The 21,188-nt window shown below is 42.6% G+C and overlaps 1 protein-coding gene across 1 annotated transcript in view; it reads left to right on the top strand.

Annotated features, from left to right (window-relative positions):
* The window catches only part of LOC138608374 (dolichyl-diphosphooligosaccharide--protein glycosyltransferase subunit STT3B), a 103,789-nt gene that overhangs the window by 25,474 nt on the left and 57,127 nt on the right, over nucleotides 1-21,188 (top strand). The window contains exon 2 of the mRNA XM_069680949.1: nucleotides 16,941-17,049. Within this exon, the coding sequence (XP_069537050.1) occupies nucleotides 16,941-17,049 (109 nt within the window). The remainder of the gene's footprint in view (nucleotides 1-16,940; nucleotides 17,050-21,188) is intronic.

Below are 21,188 nucleotides of genomic sequence, written 5' to 3'. Positions count from 1 at the left end.
TAAGGCTCTTGTTTCAAGGACGTTGAACATATTGCTAAATCCAGCGTTCTACAGCTTTGTTTATCGGCCCTGCAGAATTTAACAAAGAGTTTAGGGAGTGCGTGACTCGGAGGACTGGCCTGCAAAGTGTTTTTGAAGAAAACTAAATGAGAAGTTAAAGTTCCCTTCGCACTTATAGTAGGTGCCCTTAAAATGATAATGCACTTTGTTTGTGTTTAAACTGGAGGGTTGACCCGATCCAGTCTCACAAGCTACAGCAACGCAGCGAGTGCAGCCGCCAACTCTCTGTCCCAAACGTCTTTCCTCCAGTCGCTCAGCTCCGTCTCTGTAAGAGCACAGACCATAAATGACAGCGGTACAGGACCATTAACTTCTGCTCAGTGTCAGAATAAGTGAAGCACTAAAAGCAAAATGCCAGTACAAATTATATACTAATGTAATTTGTGAAAAAGATGAAAATAAACAGTCGGGTAACTCGGGCATATGCTGCACCAAAGCAACAAAAACTTCAGGATAGATTTAAAAGGAGAGAGAAGTTCCTTTGAGACTCTGACAAGGTCAGAAATATGCTTTGTTTCTTCTTTTCTTACTAAATAATAAATAGCCTTGCAAATACAAAAAAAGGACTTTAAGGAACAGCTTGGATGCAGGCCAAGTTATTCAATTCACTGGATCGATGTAATCTTTTTTGGGCCTTTTTATGCCTTTTATTTATAGAGAGGACAGTGGATAGTGTTGGAAACAGGGGCAGAGAGAATGGGAGATGACACGCAGCCAGGGGCTGAGGGTGGTAGTCTAACCCGGGGGCTGCCGCATCGAGGACTTTGCCTTTGTACATTGTGTGCCTGCTCTACCAGCTGAGCTAAACCAGCCCCTACTGGATCGATTTTAACTACTTTAGTGCACTTGAAGGGTGCACCATGCATCTGAATAATGAATAAATGACTCTGATCTAAATTTCGCATCCAGTTTTATCCTGTCAAAATGTTTACTACATACCTGAACAATGTGTGAAACAGAAAGTTTAAGCTAGCTGTACCTTTTTTAGGTTTATGTAGCAACAGTTGCTTTCATTCACATTCCACAAGGGACACAGAAGTATAGCAGAAAAAATGTGACTAAAATTCATTTATTTTAAAACAACCATGTACAATATTAAACACGAATGTTACCATTCAATGCATTGTTCCAGAGAGTTAGCTTAAAGCTAATTTTAATCCGCAGTCCCTTGTAGAGATAGACCGATATGGTTTTTTCAGGGCCGATACCGATTATTAGTAGTCAAGGAGGCCGATATTCATTTGCAGTAAAAGTGAAAATATTGGCGTCAAAACTTTGAATAATACAAACTCCACCACTTAATTTTGTTTAAATGCCTTTAAGCATATGTTTATTAAACAAACAAACAAAAAGTGCAGGGAGTTCCCAGGGTCAGCAGCATCTCTTATAAAGTTTACTGACAATTTAAATACATAAATTAATAACTTCCTGAAGTTTTATAAAGTAAATAAAACAAAGTTAAATAAAATTTGCAAAGAAATGAACTCTTATCGGCCATCGGATAAAAAAAAAAAAGGCCGATGCCGATATGCGTCAAAATGCCGAATATCCGGCGCCGATAATCGGTCTATCCCTAAATGTTACCATTCAATGCATTGTTCCAGATAGTTAGCTTAAAGCTCATTTTCAGCCGCAGTCCCTTGGCAGGTCACCATCAAACATCACATAGTTATTAAACATCACCGAGTTGTAAGACTACAACACATGATACAGAATGAAACAGAGCAGTCAGTTCAAACACAGGCATACAAACACTCTCAGAGCTACACCCTTTCTTATAACCACACACACACACCAGCAAAGAAAATATGTTGCTCAAGTTAAAAGCAGGGATATAAACTCAGTGGTGATATAGTTGGGTAGATTTTGACAGATGTAAGACATTTATTTGATCTGTACAAAGTCCTGAGGGAGATATCGGGCTATTTAGCAGCTAAATGCTCCACTGTGTCCACTATTCATTACAGCCTCTTCAAAGGGCAAGGCCTCCCAACGTGTCTATTCAATGTTTCAAGATGAGAGACAAAAATCACAGGTGATTTTATTACTTTTTGTCCATAGTTCATCTGTATTTGGCCTGTTGAATGTAACAAAATCAGGTGGTTAAGCGTAGTTCATGTTCATTCCATTAAAAAGTGAAAGGGATCAGGTACCTTTATTTTGAAAGGGCTCAGGCTACTGTGGGTCTTCATTAATGGAGAGCAGTCTTACATTTCTTGTGCAGTTTTAACTCTGCTTAGTCTCTACTGTTGTTAACTTTACACGTATAGAGTTTCCTGTAAGTCCTTGTATGGAAAGATAATGGGTTTAATGTTATTTACAGTACAGCAGTCTTGTTATGTTGAAGGCACTAAGTGTGTCCACATCACCAACAGCTACACTCATCTTTGTGCATGCTCTTAATCTCCAGTGCTAAGAACCGACGCTTTTAATTTCCCATCTGGCGTCCATGCAGTGCGCAGAGACTGTCACAGAAACATCTGTTACAAATGAAGTCCACTCATCAGCTGTCAACCCAACATGTTCAACAGACAGGATCTCTCAGAGCTTTCCTTTTGAGGAGTCAGATGTGGATTGATGGCTTCATGTTTTCAGACCGTAGGAACTTGGCTCAACATCCTGGATTTCACCCCAGAAATCCAAATCCCTGTGAAATGATGAAAGGCTGAAAAAAGAAACCCACCAGTTCACCAGTTATATCAGTTAGCAAACAGCTGACGGTTCTTATTGCGGATCTGGGCAGAAGGATTCTAATATGTCTGCAAGTATGTATGTATTTTAAAAACTGCTAAAGATATAAGTTGTTTTGGACGGGTGTTTCAGTCAGTCTTCTGTCTGTTTTACTGACGGGAACGCAAAGGCTGAAGCTACTTTTATAGTTTTATTCTTGACCATCCATCAGTATTCATGATTACTTTGCTCAGTCCAATTTTCTTGTTCTCAAGAGATGGGAAGCAAATCTTTGTTGGAGAATTCATAACATAACAGCCCACACTAAGAGCGGCTTAAATCTTTAACAAAATATCAGTTTGCTTTGATCTCCGACAGATTCAGCTGCGTTTCTGCTGTTGAATATTAACTCTGATCGAGGAAGAATCAGCCTAACTTTCTTTTAGGATCCGTTTTCATTTACAATTTGCACGGCATCTGCTTAAAGAGAGTGTGCCTCATCTTGTAGTACTCATACCAGGGCTGTCACTTTTCAATTGAAATGCGATATATCGTTTGAACCTGGTGAAATATTAATAGTTTGAACGGTAATGATGTGCATGAATTCAAAATTGAAGCACAGCAAATAACCCTTGCCCACGAACAAATTAGGAATCTGCTTTCCAGAGTCCCAGAATGCCATCACGTTTAAAGTAGTGTGCCTTGTATTCCAACAGATGCTTGCTACAACCCAATGGAGGAAAGTAACTAACCAGGCAGTCGTTAACCTTTCCTACTTCAGCGTCCCGACCGTAGTCAGAAAGCACGGGGGAGACTTGAGGTGCTTTTTCGACAACAGGAACTTTTCCCAGGAACTAGGAACCTTTTGAGGAACTCTGTGTGTTTTGATAGCAGGAACCAGGGTCTGAATTTAGTTCCACTGAAAAGTCACTGCTCCGGGGGGGGGGTAGTACTTTCCAAAGGTCCAGTAACTTTTAGGCCCGCAGTGCTGATTGTTTCTGATTGGTTGAGTACTTGCAGCGTTTTATTTCACCCGCCCTGTTTAAAAGACCGCAGCTGCAATTGTTAATCACCGTGCTTTGAGACGGATGCTAACAGGCTAACTGTGGTGTCGCACAAATGATGATACCGACCCGTTCGTCACGTTTTATGTTGTCATCTTTGTTGTACGGCTTTCACCTTCTTCTTACCGCCACCTACTGGACTGTTGGTGTAGTGCAGTTACTTTTATTGCTTCTCGATATGTCATTGGCCTGATTTGCATAATCTTCCCGGGACTTTAGGCCGCTGTGGAAACGCAGACAACAATGGGCCACAGGAACCATTTAGTACCTTGAAGAGAAGTTCCTGTAACTAAAAGTTCCTGGTACTTTGGGTCAAAAAGCACCTTTATTGTTCTGCGCCAGGGCCGAAGCTGTCGCTAGCCCTGGGGCTAACTCTGTCACCTTTAAGACGGCAGCAGCAGCAAGCTGCAAGCAAGCCACGGGAGGACGGCTTGAGTCTTGGGGAGTCGTAGGCTTTATTATGCATAACAGGACCATACTGTACATTAGTGCTGTTTATACAGCTACGCTTCACGTAACTCATACACACACACTTAACGTTCTCTCTCACTCGCACTACCTCCGCTCGTCCCAAAACATAGCTACGCTTCTAGTATAAGACCGTGCTACAGAACTGATGATGGATCACAAATTCCATATCCTGTTGAATTCGTTGGAACTTGATTTTTGGGGAAGTGCTGGCCCTAACTCATACCCTCCACTTCCCTAAGAATTCATGCTGCTCATAAACTGCTTTGGTTTTAGCTTGTTAGGGTTCCAATTCCTTGTCTTCCTTCTGTAATCACAAATCAATATTAACCTAGCTCCAGTTATTTAATTGTATGCCACATGGCCACCCAAGTATTGTGTTATCGAACACAGAAACCACACTTGCCTAATGGCTCTGTCATTGATGGATTCCCTGCACATCAGCCTCCAGTTTTGAAAGTGCTGATTATGTCGACCTCGCCTATTAGGGCTGACCCTGCTCTCAGCCTGCTCCCTCCTGTTAATGCAATCTACTTCTCGGGTGCTCTTTTACTACACTCGACACACGCTTGGTTGAAAAACAGACCCTCGTGTTCTCTCTCCTTTCTCTTTCGCACGCTGAATGATGGGGAAAAAATAGAGCTCGGTGAACAATGAATACCCTGGTGAAAGTTGTAGTGTTCAATTTCTGAAAAGACAGGAAGGAGTTGTCACGGAGGAGATGCGCAATTCTCAGGCGTTGTTGTTTGAATGTATTGCATCATTATGTTTTGTCAACCTGCGTTTATATGTAAGGGAGGGACAGACGATATAGGCGTCAAAACCGGTTTTATTTTGTGTTGTGCTTCAGAAGAAAACGCATACATTAAACTAGTTCAAGTGTCTCCACGCTGCTGGAAACTGTATCTCCGTTATCTGAATTAACATCTCCCACTGCAATACTAACACAGCAGTACACTGTCTCTGTCCTACATTCTGCTGTTGTGCATTACTTTTGTCTCCATTTTTATGCTAATTCTAAATGTGCTGTACGTCCACACTAGTTAAATCAGGATAGAGACAGTTTGGTGTGTTACCTCAAGCAAGAGTCAAACACTGCTATTGTGCACTGCTTCTTCAGGTGTCTGCTCTTGGATTGTCTCGGCTGACATCATGGAGCGCAGGTAGATCACACCGAGAGACCCGCTTTGTGTAGATCACTATTCTCTTTGTAGTGTTTAAATTCAAAATGCAGGAAGCAGCGGAGGGTGAAATGATTCTGTGTACTGGACCCCCCTCTTGAAATCTCTTCAGAGACCTCAGCAGCACTTTGCCCTGCACTAGCAGCATGAGCAGCAGGCCTCCACATTATGTCACGAGGTTAAATGCTCTCTGTTTTCTCTCCAAGTCTCCCAAGTTTTGTGCAGATTTTTTTTTTTATAAAGTTTTTCATTGTAGCTGAACACCCTCTGTGCAGGTGCCAGAGGAGCATGCCAAGAATGTATCTTAACTTTTCTTCATTGCTTATATGGGATATGGATATGACTGTAATACATCCATAGTTTTCATTTTTCTTTTTTTTTGTCAGATTTCTAATTACCGTAAAATTTGGAAGACCCACTTTTATTACATTTTTTTCATCTTAATGGTGGGCTGCGTCCTATGAACCGGTGCGACCAATATACAAGTATAAAACGCAGAGAGAGGTATTTTACTGTGTTAGCGAACACGTCGCCACAGACATGCGGCGTCATGATCGCCAGTGCAGCTGCCACCCTCACAACAATCAACATTACCGTAGACTGAGCTCAACTTCCACTCTGGTAGCTAGAGGAATTGCAAACTCAACATTCAACAATGAAAACAGATGCTAGGCTATAATTCGTGTGTTAGGGCTGAACCATTAATCGAAAATATAGCGAAATCGCAATACTGCAATTTTCAAATCACAGGAGGCACAATATTTGTTAAAGGTGACCCTTGTCAAAAACCCTTTTATTTAAATGTTGCTCTGCCGAGATGTTCTGGCCTCCACATCATACACAAATATCTTTGTTTGGTACAGATCTCTGCAAAAATCCCACCATAATCATGTTAAAATGTTTTCCAATGAAAATGAGAATAATGATGTAAAAATAACCGTTCCCTTAAATATCGCAAATCATATAGAAGACAAAATTTAGGTTATTAGGTATTTTTTCAAAGAGTGTGTGTATTGAACTTGTTAAAAACAAAATCTATCTTATAATAATATCTTGTACATGTTTTTATTAATAAAGAGCTATAAACCCTTTTTACACTGCGGATCCACCTCAGCACTGTAACAAAGCTCCACCGTAATGCAGCCTTTGTCAGTTTACATTGGACCAAACAACTTGTCATTAACATGTCAAACCTCAGCTGCTTTGCCTTATTAGAAATCTCTTTAACTTCAACTTTAAGACTAACAATGTTAATCAAAGCAAATCCAATGCAAAGCAAACAAATATTGTAGCTAGCTACAGTATTATAGCTAGTGTCTGAATATGTCACTTCACCAGCCCTGTCCTGTCCGACTTGAATTATACAGACAGAAAATATAGAGCATTCTTACTTCATGCTGTAGTATAAACTACAGCTGCTGCATACGTGATCACTGTGCATGCGTGTGCATTGTAGACCCTGTTTGGATGATTTATTATTCAGGCGCCTCTCCATGTATGCTTATAGCTTGTGTAAGCATCCTGTCCAGCTCGGCTTGGAAAATAGCCTAATTCAAGATCGATTGTTCTATTAGACCCACAGGGCGTTATGGGTCTGTGTCACAGCGATGCTATTGCCAAGCTGTTTTTTCGCACAGGTGTGAATGAGAGCCTGTGGAAAGATAATGAGGATGTCAATAACAGCAACTCTGCTCTCCTATAAATCTGTTGTCGGGGAAAATGTAGAGCTCCTTGGCTAATTGCCCCCAGATAACTCTGACTTAGTATTTCACACGAAAAGCAGCAAATTTTTAGGAGTGAATAAATCTCAGGAAGCAACTACCTTCCTTTTAAAAATGGTCAAAGAGACGCAGTATTGACACCTTCACAGAGCCGGACCTAGACACAGGAAAATCTTTATCAGACGGTGCTCCATTGCAGAATTCAATAACTCTGCTCCCAACAGCACAAACTGTGCGAATCTTTCAGCTTGACTGTGAAAATGTGGAGGTACCTGAGCACATAACCAGCGCTAGTTCCTGGCTATTCTGTGTCTAATGGGTAGTCCCATTTAGAAAAAGAGCAGAGTAATGTGCAAGTCACTCCCCCAGGCAAGTCAATATTTATGCCATTATGTCTCTTAACCTCATGAAGCATTTTAAGTTTTTCAATTCTGAGTCATTAGCTTGAACAGGAAGCGGTTTGGCTGTTGCATATTGACAGGAAGAACTTAGACCCCACCACGGCACCAAAACAGGGACCATCTGGTTGTGTTACTACTGCCTGCTGGCTCATTGAGAAAAGTTTAGAATAGAGGGGCACTTTGATTTTGTAATTCCAATGCTAAGCTCTGATCCAAATACATATTTAATCAGCCCTGTTCCAATGTTCAGAGTTGGTTTGTTTTTCTTTCTTGTGAGGCTCTCAACATGTCTCAAATAATATTGTGCTCCCATTGTTGTCTATGTCCATGTTTGTTCTTGCAGGCACCATGACGATGTTAGTCTGGGCAGCTATTTTAGATTTAGTCTTCGACTTAAGACGAAAATGCTTGTTAGTTTTAGTCACATTTTAGGCATTTTACCTTTTGTAGTTCTAGTCTCAAACTAATGAAAACTCAAAACATTGTAGTCCAGTTTTAGTCAATAAAAAGTCATCACATATTAGTCATTACCGTAAAATCTGGAATATAAGTTGCACCTGAATATATTTTGCCGTCTGTTTTGGGGGTATCCCAAAAGGAAAAAGGTTTGCTATAGCTATTTATTATTATTACACTATTTCAATTTATTTTCATTCAAAACACACACAAATGACAGCTTACCTTCCTGTTTTTGCCATGTCGAGTTTGTAGTCCTGCTAGCTAACGGTAGCTGGCAGCCTGCTGTAACATTGATTGTTGTGAGGGTGGCGATCATGATGGTGCATGTCCGATGTCCCTGACAAAGCGTTTGCAACAATCAAGTTAGGCGAGGAAAACAGCACTGTGGCGTATTGTAAATAGGAGACGTTGTAGCGGCTTGGACCCGAAAACAGTTTAATGCGGAGGTGTGACGTCACCACAACTGACAACTTTAGCTAGATTATAGCGCCATCGTCTGGGTAAAATACCGTAACACAATAACATGCCTCTCTCTGTATTTTATACTGGGGTATTGGTCGCACCGGTAGATAGGACACAGCCCACTTTTTAGATGAAAAATGTTTTATTAAAAGCGCGTCTTATACACTGAATATTACGGTACTTTTATTCAAAACGTTTTCTCTCTTTAAACTAATCAATATACAGGTTCCATCTGCTGTAAAGCACTGTCCTTCCATTAATTATTTCCTGACGATGTTCTCCACGGGCAGTATAGATCCTCAGCTGAGGTTATATGTGTATACTGTAGGGAAACTTTTGTAAAGCATGTAAAGCCACAGAGAGAAGCCGTGCAGTTACAGCGGCACATACTGCACATTCCTCACTTGCCTTATTTGCAGCAGCAAAACAAAACATACACGTCGTCAGAGGTTTGATGATCAACTATCTATTTTTAAGCTAGTCAACGTCTCATTTTCGTCATGGAAAAAATATGACAAAATCAACACTGACAATTCACTAACTAGTCGGACAGGATCCCGAATAAGCTTCCCACTCTCATACCGACTGCTAGTCTTTGTCTCTTAAGGGGTGGCAAATTACCTCAAACCCAGTGCATCATTTTAATGTATGCTGCAGTAAAACAATTGTAACTGAGACTATTCTATGGGGAAGACATTTCTGTAGGGTGGAGTTGAATTCTGCCTAATTTCCAAAAACATTGCAACAAGGATTTAATTGCTCTTCCTGGACCTCTTTATCTCAAAAGATGAGCTCTGCACCCAAGTTTCAATTACAACGATGCTCACTGCAGTGTCAGCAAGTGTTCGCTCAGTCAAATTGAAATAATTATAATTTTTTTTTGCCTGTTTGGGATTTTCAGAAAGGGTCGACCTGGCAGAACAATCCGCTGCATATTGGGTGTTTATCTCCTAATGATGCTCTTCATGTGAATTAGCTGCTCTGGTTTCTATAAACAACCCTGCATCGTCTGAGACGGTGCCTTTTTGAACCCTCTGCATGTTCTGACAGGCTCGTCGTAATTGCAGCCAATATTTAATTTGTGATTTACCGAGTCACGTCTTGTCACATATGAACAATATTGCCATCACACATCCACAGAATGCAATTATCTTACTGGGTCATTGAACCAGCTCACACACACACACGCACACACACACCTTCCACTGAAGTGACACAGCCGCTAGATGAGATGCCAGGATGCCTCATCTTGTCAGGTGATGGCAGGCATGCTGGACACTCAGTGCTATTAAAGCTCTGGCAGCTCTCCAATGAGGCAGTTAGTGTGACCCTCTCCACCCCTGTGGAGGTATTAGTTTTGGGGCGGGATGGTAGAGTGTGCAGGACAACAGAAAGGTAGCTGTCATGTAATTCTCAGGTAGCCCAACAAGACGGTCCTATTTGGAGGCTGTCGAAAGACAACTCTGTAGGCGGTATATACCGTAACATTTTTGTAATACATTTTTTCATCTAAAAAGTGGGCTGCGTCCTATAAACTAATGTGACCAATATACCAGTATAAAATGCAGAGAGAGGTATGTTACTGTGTTACGGTAGTTTACCCAGACGATGGCGCTATAAGCTAGCTAACACTTCATTAGGGACATGCGTTGTTATGGCTGCTAGTGCAGCCACTACCCTCACAACAATCAACGCCACCGCTAGCTAGCGCACCAGTAGCTAGCAGGATTTCAAATTAGACATGGCGAAACACAGATGGTAGGCTGTAATTTGTGTTTTGAATGTGTTTTTAAATGAAAATAAATTGAAATATTGTTAAAGTAACTTTTATACACGTTTATATTGATAAATAATTATAGAAAACCTTTTTCACTCTAGGATATCCCAAAAACAGTCTTATATTCTGGTGTGCCTTATATTACAGATTTTACGGTAGGTGTAATCCTACTCAAGTCAACAGTAAAGTAAAGCAAGTAGGCTGCAAGTAGAGATTATTTTCACCTAGCTAATGTTTGACAATTTTTTTTATTAATTCGATTAATAAATCCGTCTTTTTCAAAGCCCAAGATGACTTCCTCAAATGCCTTGTTTTGTCCACAACCAAAGCTATTTTTTTTTTTTTACTGTCATAGAGGATTAAAGTTAGTAGAAAATATTCACATTATTCACAATACTCAAATAATTTAGTCTTTCCTTAAAAAAAACTCAAACTGATAATTGGATTACCAAAGTAGTTAGCAATTAATGAAATAGTTCACAGCAAATCATTAAGTCATTGTTGCTCTAAAGGTAACTTAAAGGGTTGTTTGAAGTGTATGAGGTACTTATCTATAGTAGGGGTGGGAATCACAGGTTAACTCACGGCCCAGGATAACGATAATATCACGATACAGCCATTCTGCAACAATAGATATATTGCAAGACAATCATATAATGATACATCACGATATCTGATTATCTTCTTAAGCCAATTTGTTTCCGTTCACATTCCCCTCATTCATGTCATCAATCTGTTTAGAGCGCCTTATATTTGTAAAATATTTATATTTGGTGCCAAACTGTCAAACATTGCATTGCACGAGTCAGGATGATGATATATTGCTGTATCAATATTTTGTCTGCTACATACAGAAGATAATGGCTGGAGTTCCTACATGGAAGCGCACTTTAGCCACTTAAAAGAGTCCTACATATGAGCAAGTTAAACAGTACACTTTATTTTAGTTTTTGTCACCGCTTCACCTTGGTCATTCAGACCTAATGAGAGCACCAAATTTCCAGCAGGAGTTCGAGGTAGGTAGCGGTTCAGGCAGGTTTATGTTCGGCCCACTGAGAATCCATCCTGCCTAAGTATCCATAAGCTAGACTGTAAATCTGCTAGCCCTAGCCTCATAAACTGCACCAATAAAAGGCAGTTGTTGTTTGGCTCGCTGGTTTATTGTCTTTTAATTAGTTCTAACTTCTTAGAATTAACGCCAACTTTCTCATCCCCTTTAATTTATTTTTTACATCCAACATTATGATTGAATGACAAGTATTAAAAATCTGCCTTACTTTGATTTCATCCCGTACATCAGACGCTTTCAAGACTCCTGCTCTGGAAAAAAACAATAACACTACACCTTGCATGCTAAGAACCTCCGTGTCTGATTGCTTTCTTGATGCGTGAAGCTCATGTAGTACATGCCCGCTTTCCTTCGTGGTCCCATAGCAGGATTACATTTGCAGGTTATTCATTCAGAGTTTGACAGAAGCGGATAATTAGTCAAGGTGGTGATTACACCCCTGGAACCAAAAGCCTATTTCGACATTCACCATACCCTGAACCAGCAGGGAAAAGCACTGATGCATCTGATTATGAAGTCGATACTGAATAAGGCATCACTGGCTTGTAAACAGTAATGGAGCCCACTTAGTCATGCTGCTGATGATGGCCACGTCTCAACAGGAAACCAGTAATCACTGAAAAGGACCTTGATTAAAATGAATTATGATGCCTGCAGGGGGCCCCAGTGATCTAAAGTGCATAAGATGCCGCTTCTAATTATCTGTATTTCTTTGACATGATCTAAGGAGGTGATATAGGAGCTCATTTTATCTCCATTCTTTGATATATCAGTCTGGAAGTGCTGCTTCCTACGTGGCATTCGGGCCGTGTCGCTCAGCGTGAAGCTCAGTCGCTGGTGTTTGGAGGTGATGCAGTGCATTCACTAGTCGTCATGTGCTCTGTGGCCTGAGACCATATTGGCAGCTATGCATTAAATTGCTAATGTGCCTGGCAGAGCTACATTATCCGCCCCATCAAAGTGACAAGGGCATGGGATAAAGCACTCCGCTCGGCTGTCCGTGAGATCATTGAAAAATGGGTTTTGTGGATATGGCTTGGCAGCGGGCAAAGTTGTCTTTTTAGAATGAGATTCGCTTTGTTTCTGCCCCGCTGATTTGACAGCTGCAGAACAATGAGGCAAAAAGGAGCTGTCCATTTCCACCTTCAGTCAAAGTCACACTGTGGTAGCACTCCCTCACACCTGGCTGCCATTGTAGCTTTGCACTTTGTAACACTGTGGTTCTCGACACACTTTAGTAGACCGACAGAGTGGAAGAACAATAGTATTGTGAGGAACACCATCTGCTTTTAAAAGAGCAGTTTGGTTAGCTGTATCAAACTGTGTGCATTCAAATGAGCTTCGCAGGACAGAGATAGTAGCTTGTAATGGATGAGGTTATAATAGTAAAATTGAAGGTGGATTTTACTCCCCAAAAAGCTGAGATCCAAGTGCAATGACTGTGTATTCCTTTCTGTGTGACTCGAGTGTTCCAGCTGGCTGGTTTGTTTGTCCTAGTTTGTACTGTTCCCAGATTCAGGCCCTCAGGCCTTCGGGTGTTGAGTAATGTGATATAATTGCCCGAGGGCCACAATAAGCATTCATGTCAGCTACTCGGTAGCTTTTCAAGATCACTGTAAAAAGCCCCATGCCTGCTCTAGTTTTCAATGTTACCCAGCAAGACATAGAGAATATTGCACTAACACTTCACCGGCATTGACTCATGAGTTTTCAGAGTAATGGCTGTCTTAGGGAATTTGAAAAGTCACACAATTTGAGAACCTGTATCCATTCCTGGATCAATTGGTACACCATCTATAGGTGCTTTTTGACCAAAAGCACCAGGAACTTTTAGTTCAAGGAACTAAACGGTTCCTGTGGCCCATTGTTGTCTGCGTTTCCACAGCGCCCTGAAGTCCCGGGAAGATTATGCAAATCAGGCCAATGACGTATGGAGAAGCAGTAAAAGTAACTGCACTGCACCGCCAGTCCAGTAGGTGGCGGAGAGAAGAAGATGAAGGCCATACAACGAAGATGACAACATAAAACGTGACGAACGGGCCGGTATCATCATTTGTGTGACGCTACAGTTAGCCTGTTAGCATGGAGGAGATTCATTTTTCATCGGGCTTTATTGCATTGCTAACAGTTGATTGATAACGATGATAACAGGGAGCTTGCAGCTGCAGTCTTTTAAACATGGCGTGTGAAATAAAAAGCTGCGAGTGCTCGACCAATCAGAAACCATCAGCTCTGCAGGCCCCGCCCTGAAAGTTCCTGGACCTTTGGAAAGTACTACCCCCCGTACAGGGGTAAATCAATTACCCCGGAACTAATATATATCATGGGATTTTGTTGGTTTTCAGTGGTCAAATCTGAGTGACTTACATCTGCATATGAATCACTAGTACATATTTGAGTGCCTCACATTGTATAGAGGAAGAATATAAGACAGATACAAGAAAAAGTCTTGAAACAGACACAGAAGTTGGGATAAAGTTGCCTAAGCTTCTGGCAAAGTGAGTCTTTTAACAATGAACGAGTTCTCAGCATTGAAATGACTAATGTCAGGCCACCGTGTGCTGCACGGGGGAAAAAACGAGCCAAGATGTGAGGCCCCGCACGAGGGAGGAGAGCTCTGACTTCAGGTGCAATGTGAAGGCGGCAGGAAAAACCAGGCACCTCGTGATGATTAATGAGCTGCGCCTTATGCCAGCAATTTTAAACGCACTGTCCTGATCATGAGTGTAAGTGGCACACACTCCAGCAGCTTTGTGACAACTCTGCTGCCGCCTCTCCCTCTGTTTCCCTTTCATTCACACGAGCACACACACACAAATCTTACACTGAATAAGTGCGTAATAAATCTCAAGCTGTGGACTAGATGTGTGAAAGAGAGGAAATAATGTTGATTTGGTTTGGGCCGGGTGACAGGCCGGCTTTTCTTAGGCCGTTTATCTTCTGCTCATGTGTTTGTGCTGACATTTCCTTTCAGCCCACAATTAACATAACAATAAGCCTTAATTTGCCGCAATCTCTCTGGAATGTTTTTGCTCTTAGTTACTTCGACCGAATAGATCCCGTTTGACTGTTTGAATAGAAGGATGTGTCATAGACTTACATGGATATCTTTAATTGACTTGAGGTCATAAGTCAGGGAGTAATTGATTACGTTTCTGCACAGGTCTGCACTCAGATCCAATCATTCACTTTGAACTATGAATGAACACAAGTAGTAAATCATTCACACTTATGTTTGTGTTTGTATCACTGATTTTATGCAGATCCAAATTATGATGCTTCTATATATGAAATCATTAAAATTGAAAACTAAATGGTGCAAGTGCATCGAATGTTTGCTGATTAAAGGCGCATAAACAGGGCTTAAAGCAAGGTGCTTAACCATTCATATGTACAATGAGCCGTAACAATACGCCAACGGCAGGTGATGAAACAGCAAGTCAATACCGTTGATTATCTCCTTACAATGGCACCTGTCAGTGGGTGGGATATGCTAGGAAGCAAGTGAACATTTTGTCCTCGGAAGTTGACGTGTTAGAAGCAGGAAAACTGGGCAAGCGTGAGGATGTGAGCGACCTTGACAAGGGCCAAATTGCAATAGGGTCTGTCTCCAAAACTGCAGGTCTTGTGGGGTGAACACAACGAGCTCAAGGTGTCGACTTGGCCTCCAAATTCCCCAGATCTCAATCCAATCGAGCATCTGTGATTGTGCTGGACAAACAAGTCCGATCCATGGAGGCGCAACTTCCAGGATCTGCTGCTAACGTCTTGGTGCCAGATACCTCAGCACACCTTCAGAAGTCTAGTGGAGTTCGGTCAGGGCTGCTTTGGCGGCAAAAGAGGGGCCTAGATAATAAGTAGGTGGTCGAAATGTTATGGCTGATCGGTGTATGTTGTGTGCCTAACATGCCATGTGTCTCCGACTGAGAACAACGCCGAGCTGCTTAAGGCTGCGGTTTCTGGCACGTGCAGGGCTTCTGCAGGAATTCAGCGAAGCATCTCGGGATGAAGCAGGCGAGGGAGGATGTCGCAGCGAGTGTTCAGTCTTCTCCTGGCATCACCAGAACGGCCGCATAATGCAGAAATTAATATAAAGATGTCAGGAAACAAGAGCTCTCTGTCCTCTGTCTCACCGACAGCTCCGTTTGTCCTCTGCAAATCAGCAAACGCAATGAACTTTTTCTGTGCACCCCTATGTGTTGAACAAACTGAGTGCGTAGTGAATCCTACTGTGTGAATAATTTACTGTGTAAGTATACAGGGATTTTGTTGCATAGTGCCATCACTTTCCCCAACTATGTGCTGAGCTGCGCCTGGACCACCATGCCCATGAACCGCACACACATTGTCACTGGCATGAAAACAGCAGGAAACTGGCAGTGACAGTTGCCATGTACTGTTGCTGCGCTTCGCTCCGGGCGTGACAGAGGGGCCCCCAACTCTGTGACGACTTGCATATTAAAATGTCATGTATGCATGTTAGAGTGCAGTAACAGCCTCGGTGCATTGCTGATGTATACGGCCTTGCACCGCTGTAAAACCTGGATCGGCATGTGAATGATTTGAAGATGTGCATAAACTCACAGCATCAGCATTACGAGGCTCCCCTGCCTGCTATCGCTGCAGCAGAACAGCCACACACGCTTATACGCTGTAAGGGGAAGAAGCTGGAGCCATCACAAAAATGAGGTTATTAAAAGTAGCTAAAAGTAAGGCATGTGTTGAAATCATTTATAGCATTGCCTGGGTTACTTGACATAGACTACATCAAAGAACCTCTGGTGATCACTCACTCCTCTATGGTATACATCTTTATTAGGGAGAGCCAGAAGAGGCTATGTCCTTAAGCTAACTGCTCTACCCTACTATAGATTCTCCGTGCATGAAGGGTCTTACATGAGGTATACGGGCCTCTGAACTCACCATAAAGCAGCCAACATTAATGAGCCGTGCGGCGAAGAAGGTGAAAAGCTGAGAATGTACTCGCTCCCTTCTCTTTGGCAGCAGTCTCCTCAACACTGTCAGCTCTTTCGTTCTGCTGCTTGACAGTGATCCAACCCCCTCAGCTTACCACAGCTACAGTCGGAATCAAAGCCTGTTTTCAGTGATATTCCTTATATTTATTCTCTGTTTTTTTTCTTGTTTGTTTCTGTTCCCCCCCTCTTTGTCGTCGTTGTTTCTCTTCTCCAACACCATCCCCGTTTTACGCCTTTGTCACCTCAGCACATGCCGCTGCGTGCAGGAGGAATTATCTGTACAATAAGCAGGCTTTGTCCTGAAAATGCCACAGTATGTGTGAGAGCCCTTCATCCCCCCCATTTCTTTAACCGAGGGCTGACCTGAGAGTTGTTGGCATCAGCACAAAGGCTCACACAGTGAATGGAGGCTTTATCTTCTCTATCCTATCAAGGCGAAGTCTCTGCAGCTCGCCCATTCAGCCCGCCTTCGGAAAATCTGGAATAAAATAAGCTATTCTTTCCTAGAGTTAAGTGTTTATTGGTCTGTCAGCGTCTTTAAGTGCGTTCTATAAATGAAAATAGATGTTCCTCCTCTGTGTGTGGTTATTTCTCCTCATGCTCAGCCCTCTTCTCTTTCTTCTGTTGCCTAGGTTTAACTACAGATCAACGCATCATCTCACCACCAATGGCTTCTACGAGTTCCTCAACTGGTTCGATGAAAGAGCCTGGTACCCCTTGGGCAGGATCGTAGGTGGAACAGTAAGTTTCTGCTCTAATTGAAGCAGTCAGGCTCCATTTTTACACATTTCCTCGTTGTTCATGAATTCCAGGGTGTCTTAGCAGGAATACAGACTTACTGACAAAAAAACATTCTTGTTGAATAAAGGAAAATACATGACTGAATTCACATGCCTTAAAAGATGTGTTAAGATTGAATAGGCTGGCAGGCGCGAGCAGTCTCCTGGTGAAGGTCTGGAACAGAATGCACACCCTGGGAACTATTGTACACCTTCCTCTACAGTTTCAAGGTCTTTACATGTTGAATGTCACAGGCATGGATAAAAGCATTTTTACAATGACAACATTTTTCCTCATCTCAAACTTGTTCCTATTTATTTCAGATTAAATTCATATTAAAACGATATCAAACATTCAATTTTATGGCAATTTTTTTAAAGGCAGATGTGCATGTTAAATGCAGCAGCAGTGAGGATGGCAGCAGCTCAGCAAAGTAGCCACAGTGCTGTTCAATGTGTCGCCAATCTCGGATGCCATCAGCCATAGTCTGACGACGATATAGCCTCTGTGGACAGCGGTGAACATGCCGGCATGTCCGGTTTAGCCAACAGTTAGTGATAAACGACTTCCAGTCAAGACTTCCTTTTCTGCGCGCTGCACTGTTCACCGAAAAAGAACCCTTTTTTCTCGTGATCGACTTTAATTAACGGGTCTTACCTTTGCTGAAATTGATGATGCCCATCAGTAAAAAGTCAAAATGAAGCTTTGTCAGGTCGGTCCTCAAGAGGAGAAGAAACTACTTTTAAAATGCTCCTTTGTTGAACGGCGGTCGGATCGATCATGATGCATTCAAGGAAGTCAGGGAATCTAAAAATGAACGGCTTTCGGGACGCAGCGTGAAGGGAATTTATCTCAAGTTGAATTTTAGATCTAGAACAGATCGTTAGCTGTTAGCATGCAGATGTCAAATAGCCGCTGATGGGAGCCGCGATACGCCGCAGCCTGCTGATACCTGATTGGTCAATATTACTCAGACTACAAGCGTACTACAAACTGAAACTTGCCGTGCCGGAAATCCACGTCCCTGCTGACAGATTCTACATTTCTAGTCTTATGCAAAGACACCGGAAGGATGCTCTTTATATAATCTCAGAGAAATAGCGGAGGGAACTCAATTTGTTCATTGATTTAGTTTATCCCCCTTGAATAAGGCTGGTAGACATGTTTGTCTGTAGGGCAGCATCTTGGGAATATAAGCTGCTGGGGCCACTTACACTAAATAAAGTTTGCTTGAATGACAGCTGCGTACGTGTCCACGGGGATAAGTTTAAGATATTTTCTGAAGACTTTGGGCTGCACCGAGGTTCTGCTGTGATGATTTTAATAGAATCTAAAGGCGTCGAGAGCTCCCAGTTTGGTTATCTCCAAATTGCATCGCCTACTTTTCGCTGATGATAATGGTGTTGGCTTGATCAGTCCGTGCCCTCTGGTGTGAACCAGCTTGCTTTGCATTCGGCTATAAAGCTGAGGGGATGAGACTCAGCAGCTCCGACTCCGAGGCCGTGCTACTCTGCTAGATTGCCTCCTTCAGTTTGACCTAGGTGAAAGAGTACAAGTAAGTTGGGAACTTGTTCAAATTGGTACCGCATTGCCAGTCATGTGGGTGTTGTAGTCGACTGTGGAGGGAGCTAAGCCTGACGGCAAATCTCCGGATTTAGTAGTTGATCTTTCACCTGCGGTCATGGGCTCTGGGTAGTGACTGAAAGAATGAGAACACACATTCAAGCTGCTTTAATTAGTTTTTCTACATGGGGTTTCTGGTCTCGAACTTTGGGATTGGGGGAAAAGCTCAGCCGCTTAAAAAAAAATCTTGGCGTACAGTTCCTCCAAGTTTAAAACGAGCCAGCTCAGGCAGTTTGGGAATCCGTTCAGAAAGACTCCTATACACCTCCCTGTGGAGACGGTCCAGGCTAGCCCACCTGGGAGAAAGATCCCAGCCGAACCCAGAACATGCTGGAGGGATTACACATCCCACCTGACCCAGGAATACTTGAGGATCCCCCAGGAGGTGCGTCCTGGGGAAAAGGATGCCTGGGCTGCTCTGCTGTGCTCTGCGTGCTCCCATAGTGACCCTGACCTAGTTCAAAGTCAAAAAAAGCTGCCTGGTAGGAGAAATTCTATATCAGCACATGGCAGGGAGATGTGGAGAAACTGCTAAATCTGCAGTCTCAATCTTTTTTATATTAAAGGATAATCAGAGGAACGATAGCAGGCCGCAGTCGGCCCATCAAATTATACTTTAAATAAATGGCAAGGAAAAGGAAGCAGGTATTTCTATCCGTGCTTTAATATTCATCAGCACGGTGGAATTACTTGCATGTCGTCAGTATTTTGTCCTCCGCATGAAAAGGGGGGACAGTAGATACTGGGTGTATTGTCATGGGTATCCTGTCTGCTGACTGTGTTTGTGGTGAAGGACGGAGAGGGTGCAAGCGTGGGGGTTATCTGGGGTTAGGCGAGGCAGTCCAGGGACACCAAAGAGCCCCGTAAGCCTCCATCGGGCAGCACAGATTTAACTCACAATCCAGTATCAACAGTGAGCTGTTAACTTGACAGATTTCCCTCTGCAGCCCCCCCCCGGCCTCCCTGTTCACCGGCAGCAACCGGTGTTGTGAAACATTGACCCTTTTCAGAGAAAAATACAACATGCCGATTGCACGCAATTTATCTCTCAGTTCCCCTGCCTCTTCTCCTCTGCGCATCTCTTCCCCCAATCTCATCCTCGCTGCCCAAGCATCCTGTGGGCAGTGAGGCCCGTGTGAGGAAAATAACACTGTCCTATCATCCGCGCGTCCCCTTTAATAATCCCACCTGCTTTCTGCCTTCTGACGGAGCTTCGCGGAGCTCCCAGGTTTGCACTGAGCTGTGATTGAACAAACGAATGATGAATCAGGGTTACATACTTGATGTCCTCAGTGCTCAAGTGTTCTCACTCTGTCCGTCCTCCTGTCTCTGTGCAGCGTAGGGCAGCTTTAATAGATTTTATTATTACAGCATTCTGCCGATTTTTCCATTTAATGATAGAGTAATCAATACTTGACATCATCACTCCGCCCAGCCCTAGTGTGCATGTGGGCATATTAACCAGCTTAAAGCTCCAGCTTTCACAAAGTGACAGCAGCCCTGTATCTTTTGTGGTTATTTTCCTCAACAAAAAATTGCAAAACAGAAGGGCGTTATAACCGGTCACCGCCGTATTGATTTAGCCCTGAAGGTCAACTTCCCTTGGCTGTGCTGCTAAACCAGAGAGAGCTGCTGCTCCACAGTGCGGGGTGAAACGAGGCAGAGAGAGAGGCGGAAGATTTCCAATTGCAGTTTAAAAAAGGAAAAGCTAAAATTAACATATAATCTCTACTAATTTTGGTAAATGCTAACGTTACCTTGCTAAGATATGCTTCATTAAATACTTTAAAAATGTACAGTTACTAATTACCTGTTAGAAAATGTAATCAGTAACCTAATCCAAGTTTTGGAGGTTAATAAAATATTTCTGATTCTGATTGTAATGCACGAATGCCCGTTTAAGTTAATAGTGGTAATTATGCGCATTTAAATGCACTTTAAGTATGCTGCTCACACTACTTCACCCTCAAACTTTAAGGAAACTGCTGTAAACTTATTCCAGTCTGGAGCTTGTGTTTTTACCCACACCATCCCGGCCGCTGCCATCACCAGAGTCAAACTGTTTTCAGTAGCGATAGTCGAAGACTACAGGTTAGCTGCACAGAATTCCAGTTAAAAATGTTAGCTAACGTTAGCGGTTGGTCTTACCTGTAAATGTTTCGTCCTATGATAATGACTTTCACAGCCGGAAGGCAGAACTCGCACTGCGCTGCGATGTTGCGCTAATTTTCTCCATGGAGGACAAAACAGTGAAATTTCCCCCCAGTGAAAGCTTTTTTTTTCACCACCGGCCGTGGCAACCATAGACTGTTGATGGCAACTTTAAGGAGCGGTGTTGTGAGATGAGTGGTAACGTGTGCGTGCAGGTGCATGGTATTATCAGAGACGGTCAGACGGACGGTTCAGAAATGAGACGCCACATGTTAAAGAGCATCTTTGGAATTATATCGTCTTTATTTTAAACTGTATTTTAAAAT

The sequence above is a fragment of the Semicossyphus pulcher genome, unplaced genomic scaffold (genome assembly GCF_022749685.1).
Source record: "Semicossyphus pulcher isolate SPU_LCO1_2020_fin unplaced genomic scaffold, fSemPul1.0.p SCAF_5, whole genome shotgun sequence".
NCBI classification, from domain to species: domain Eukaryota; kingdom Metazoa; phylum Chordata; class Actinopteri; order Labriformes; family Labridae; genus Semicossyphus; species Semicossyphus pulcher.
This window is presented reverse-complemented; position numbering and strand designations above follow the sequence as displayed.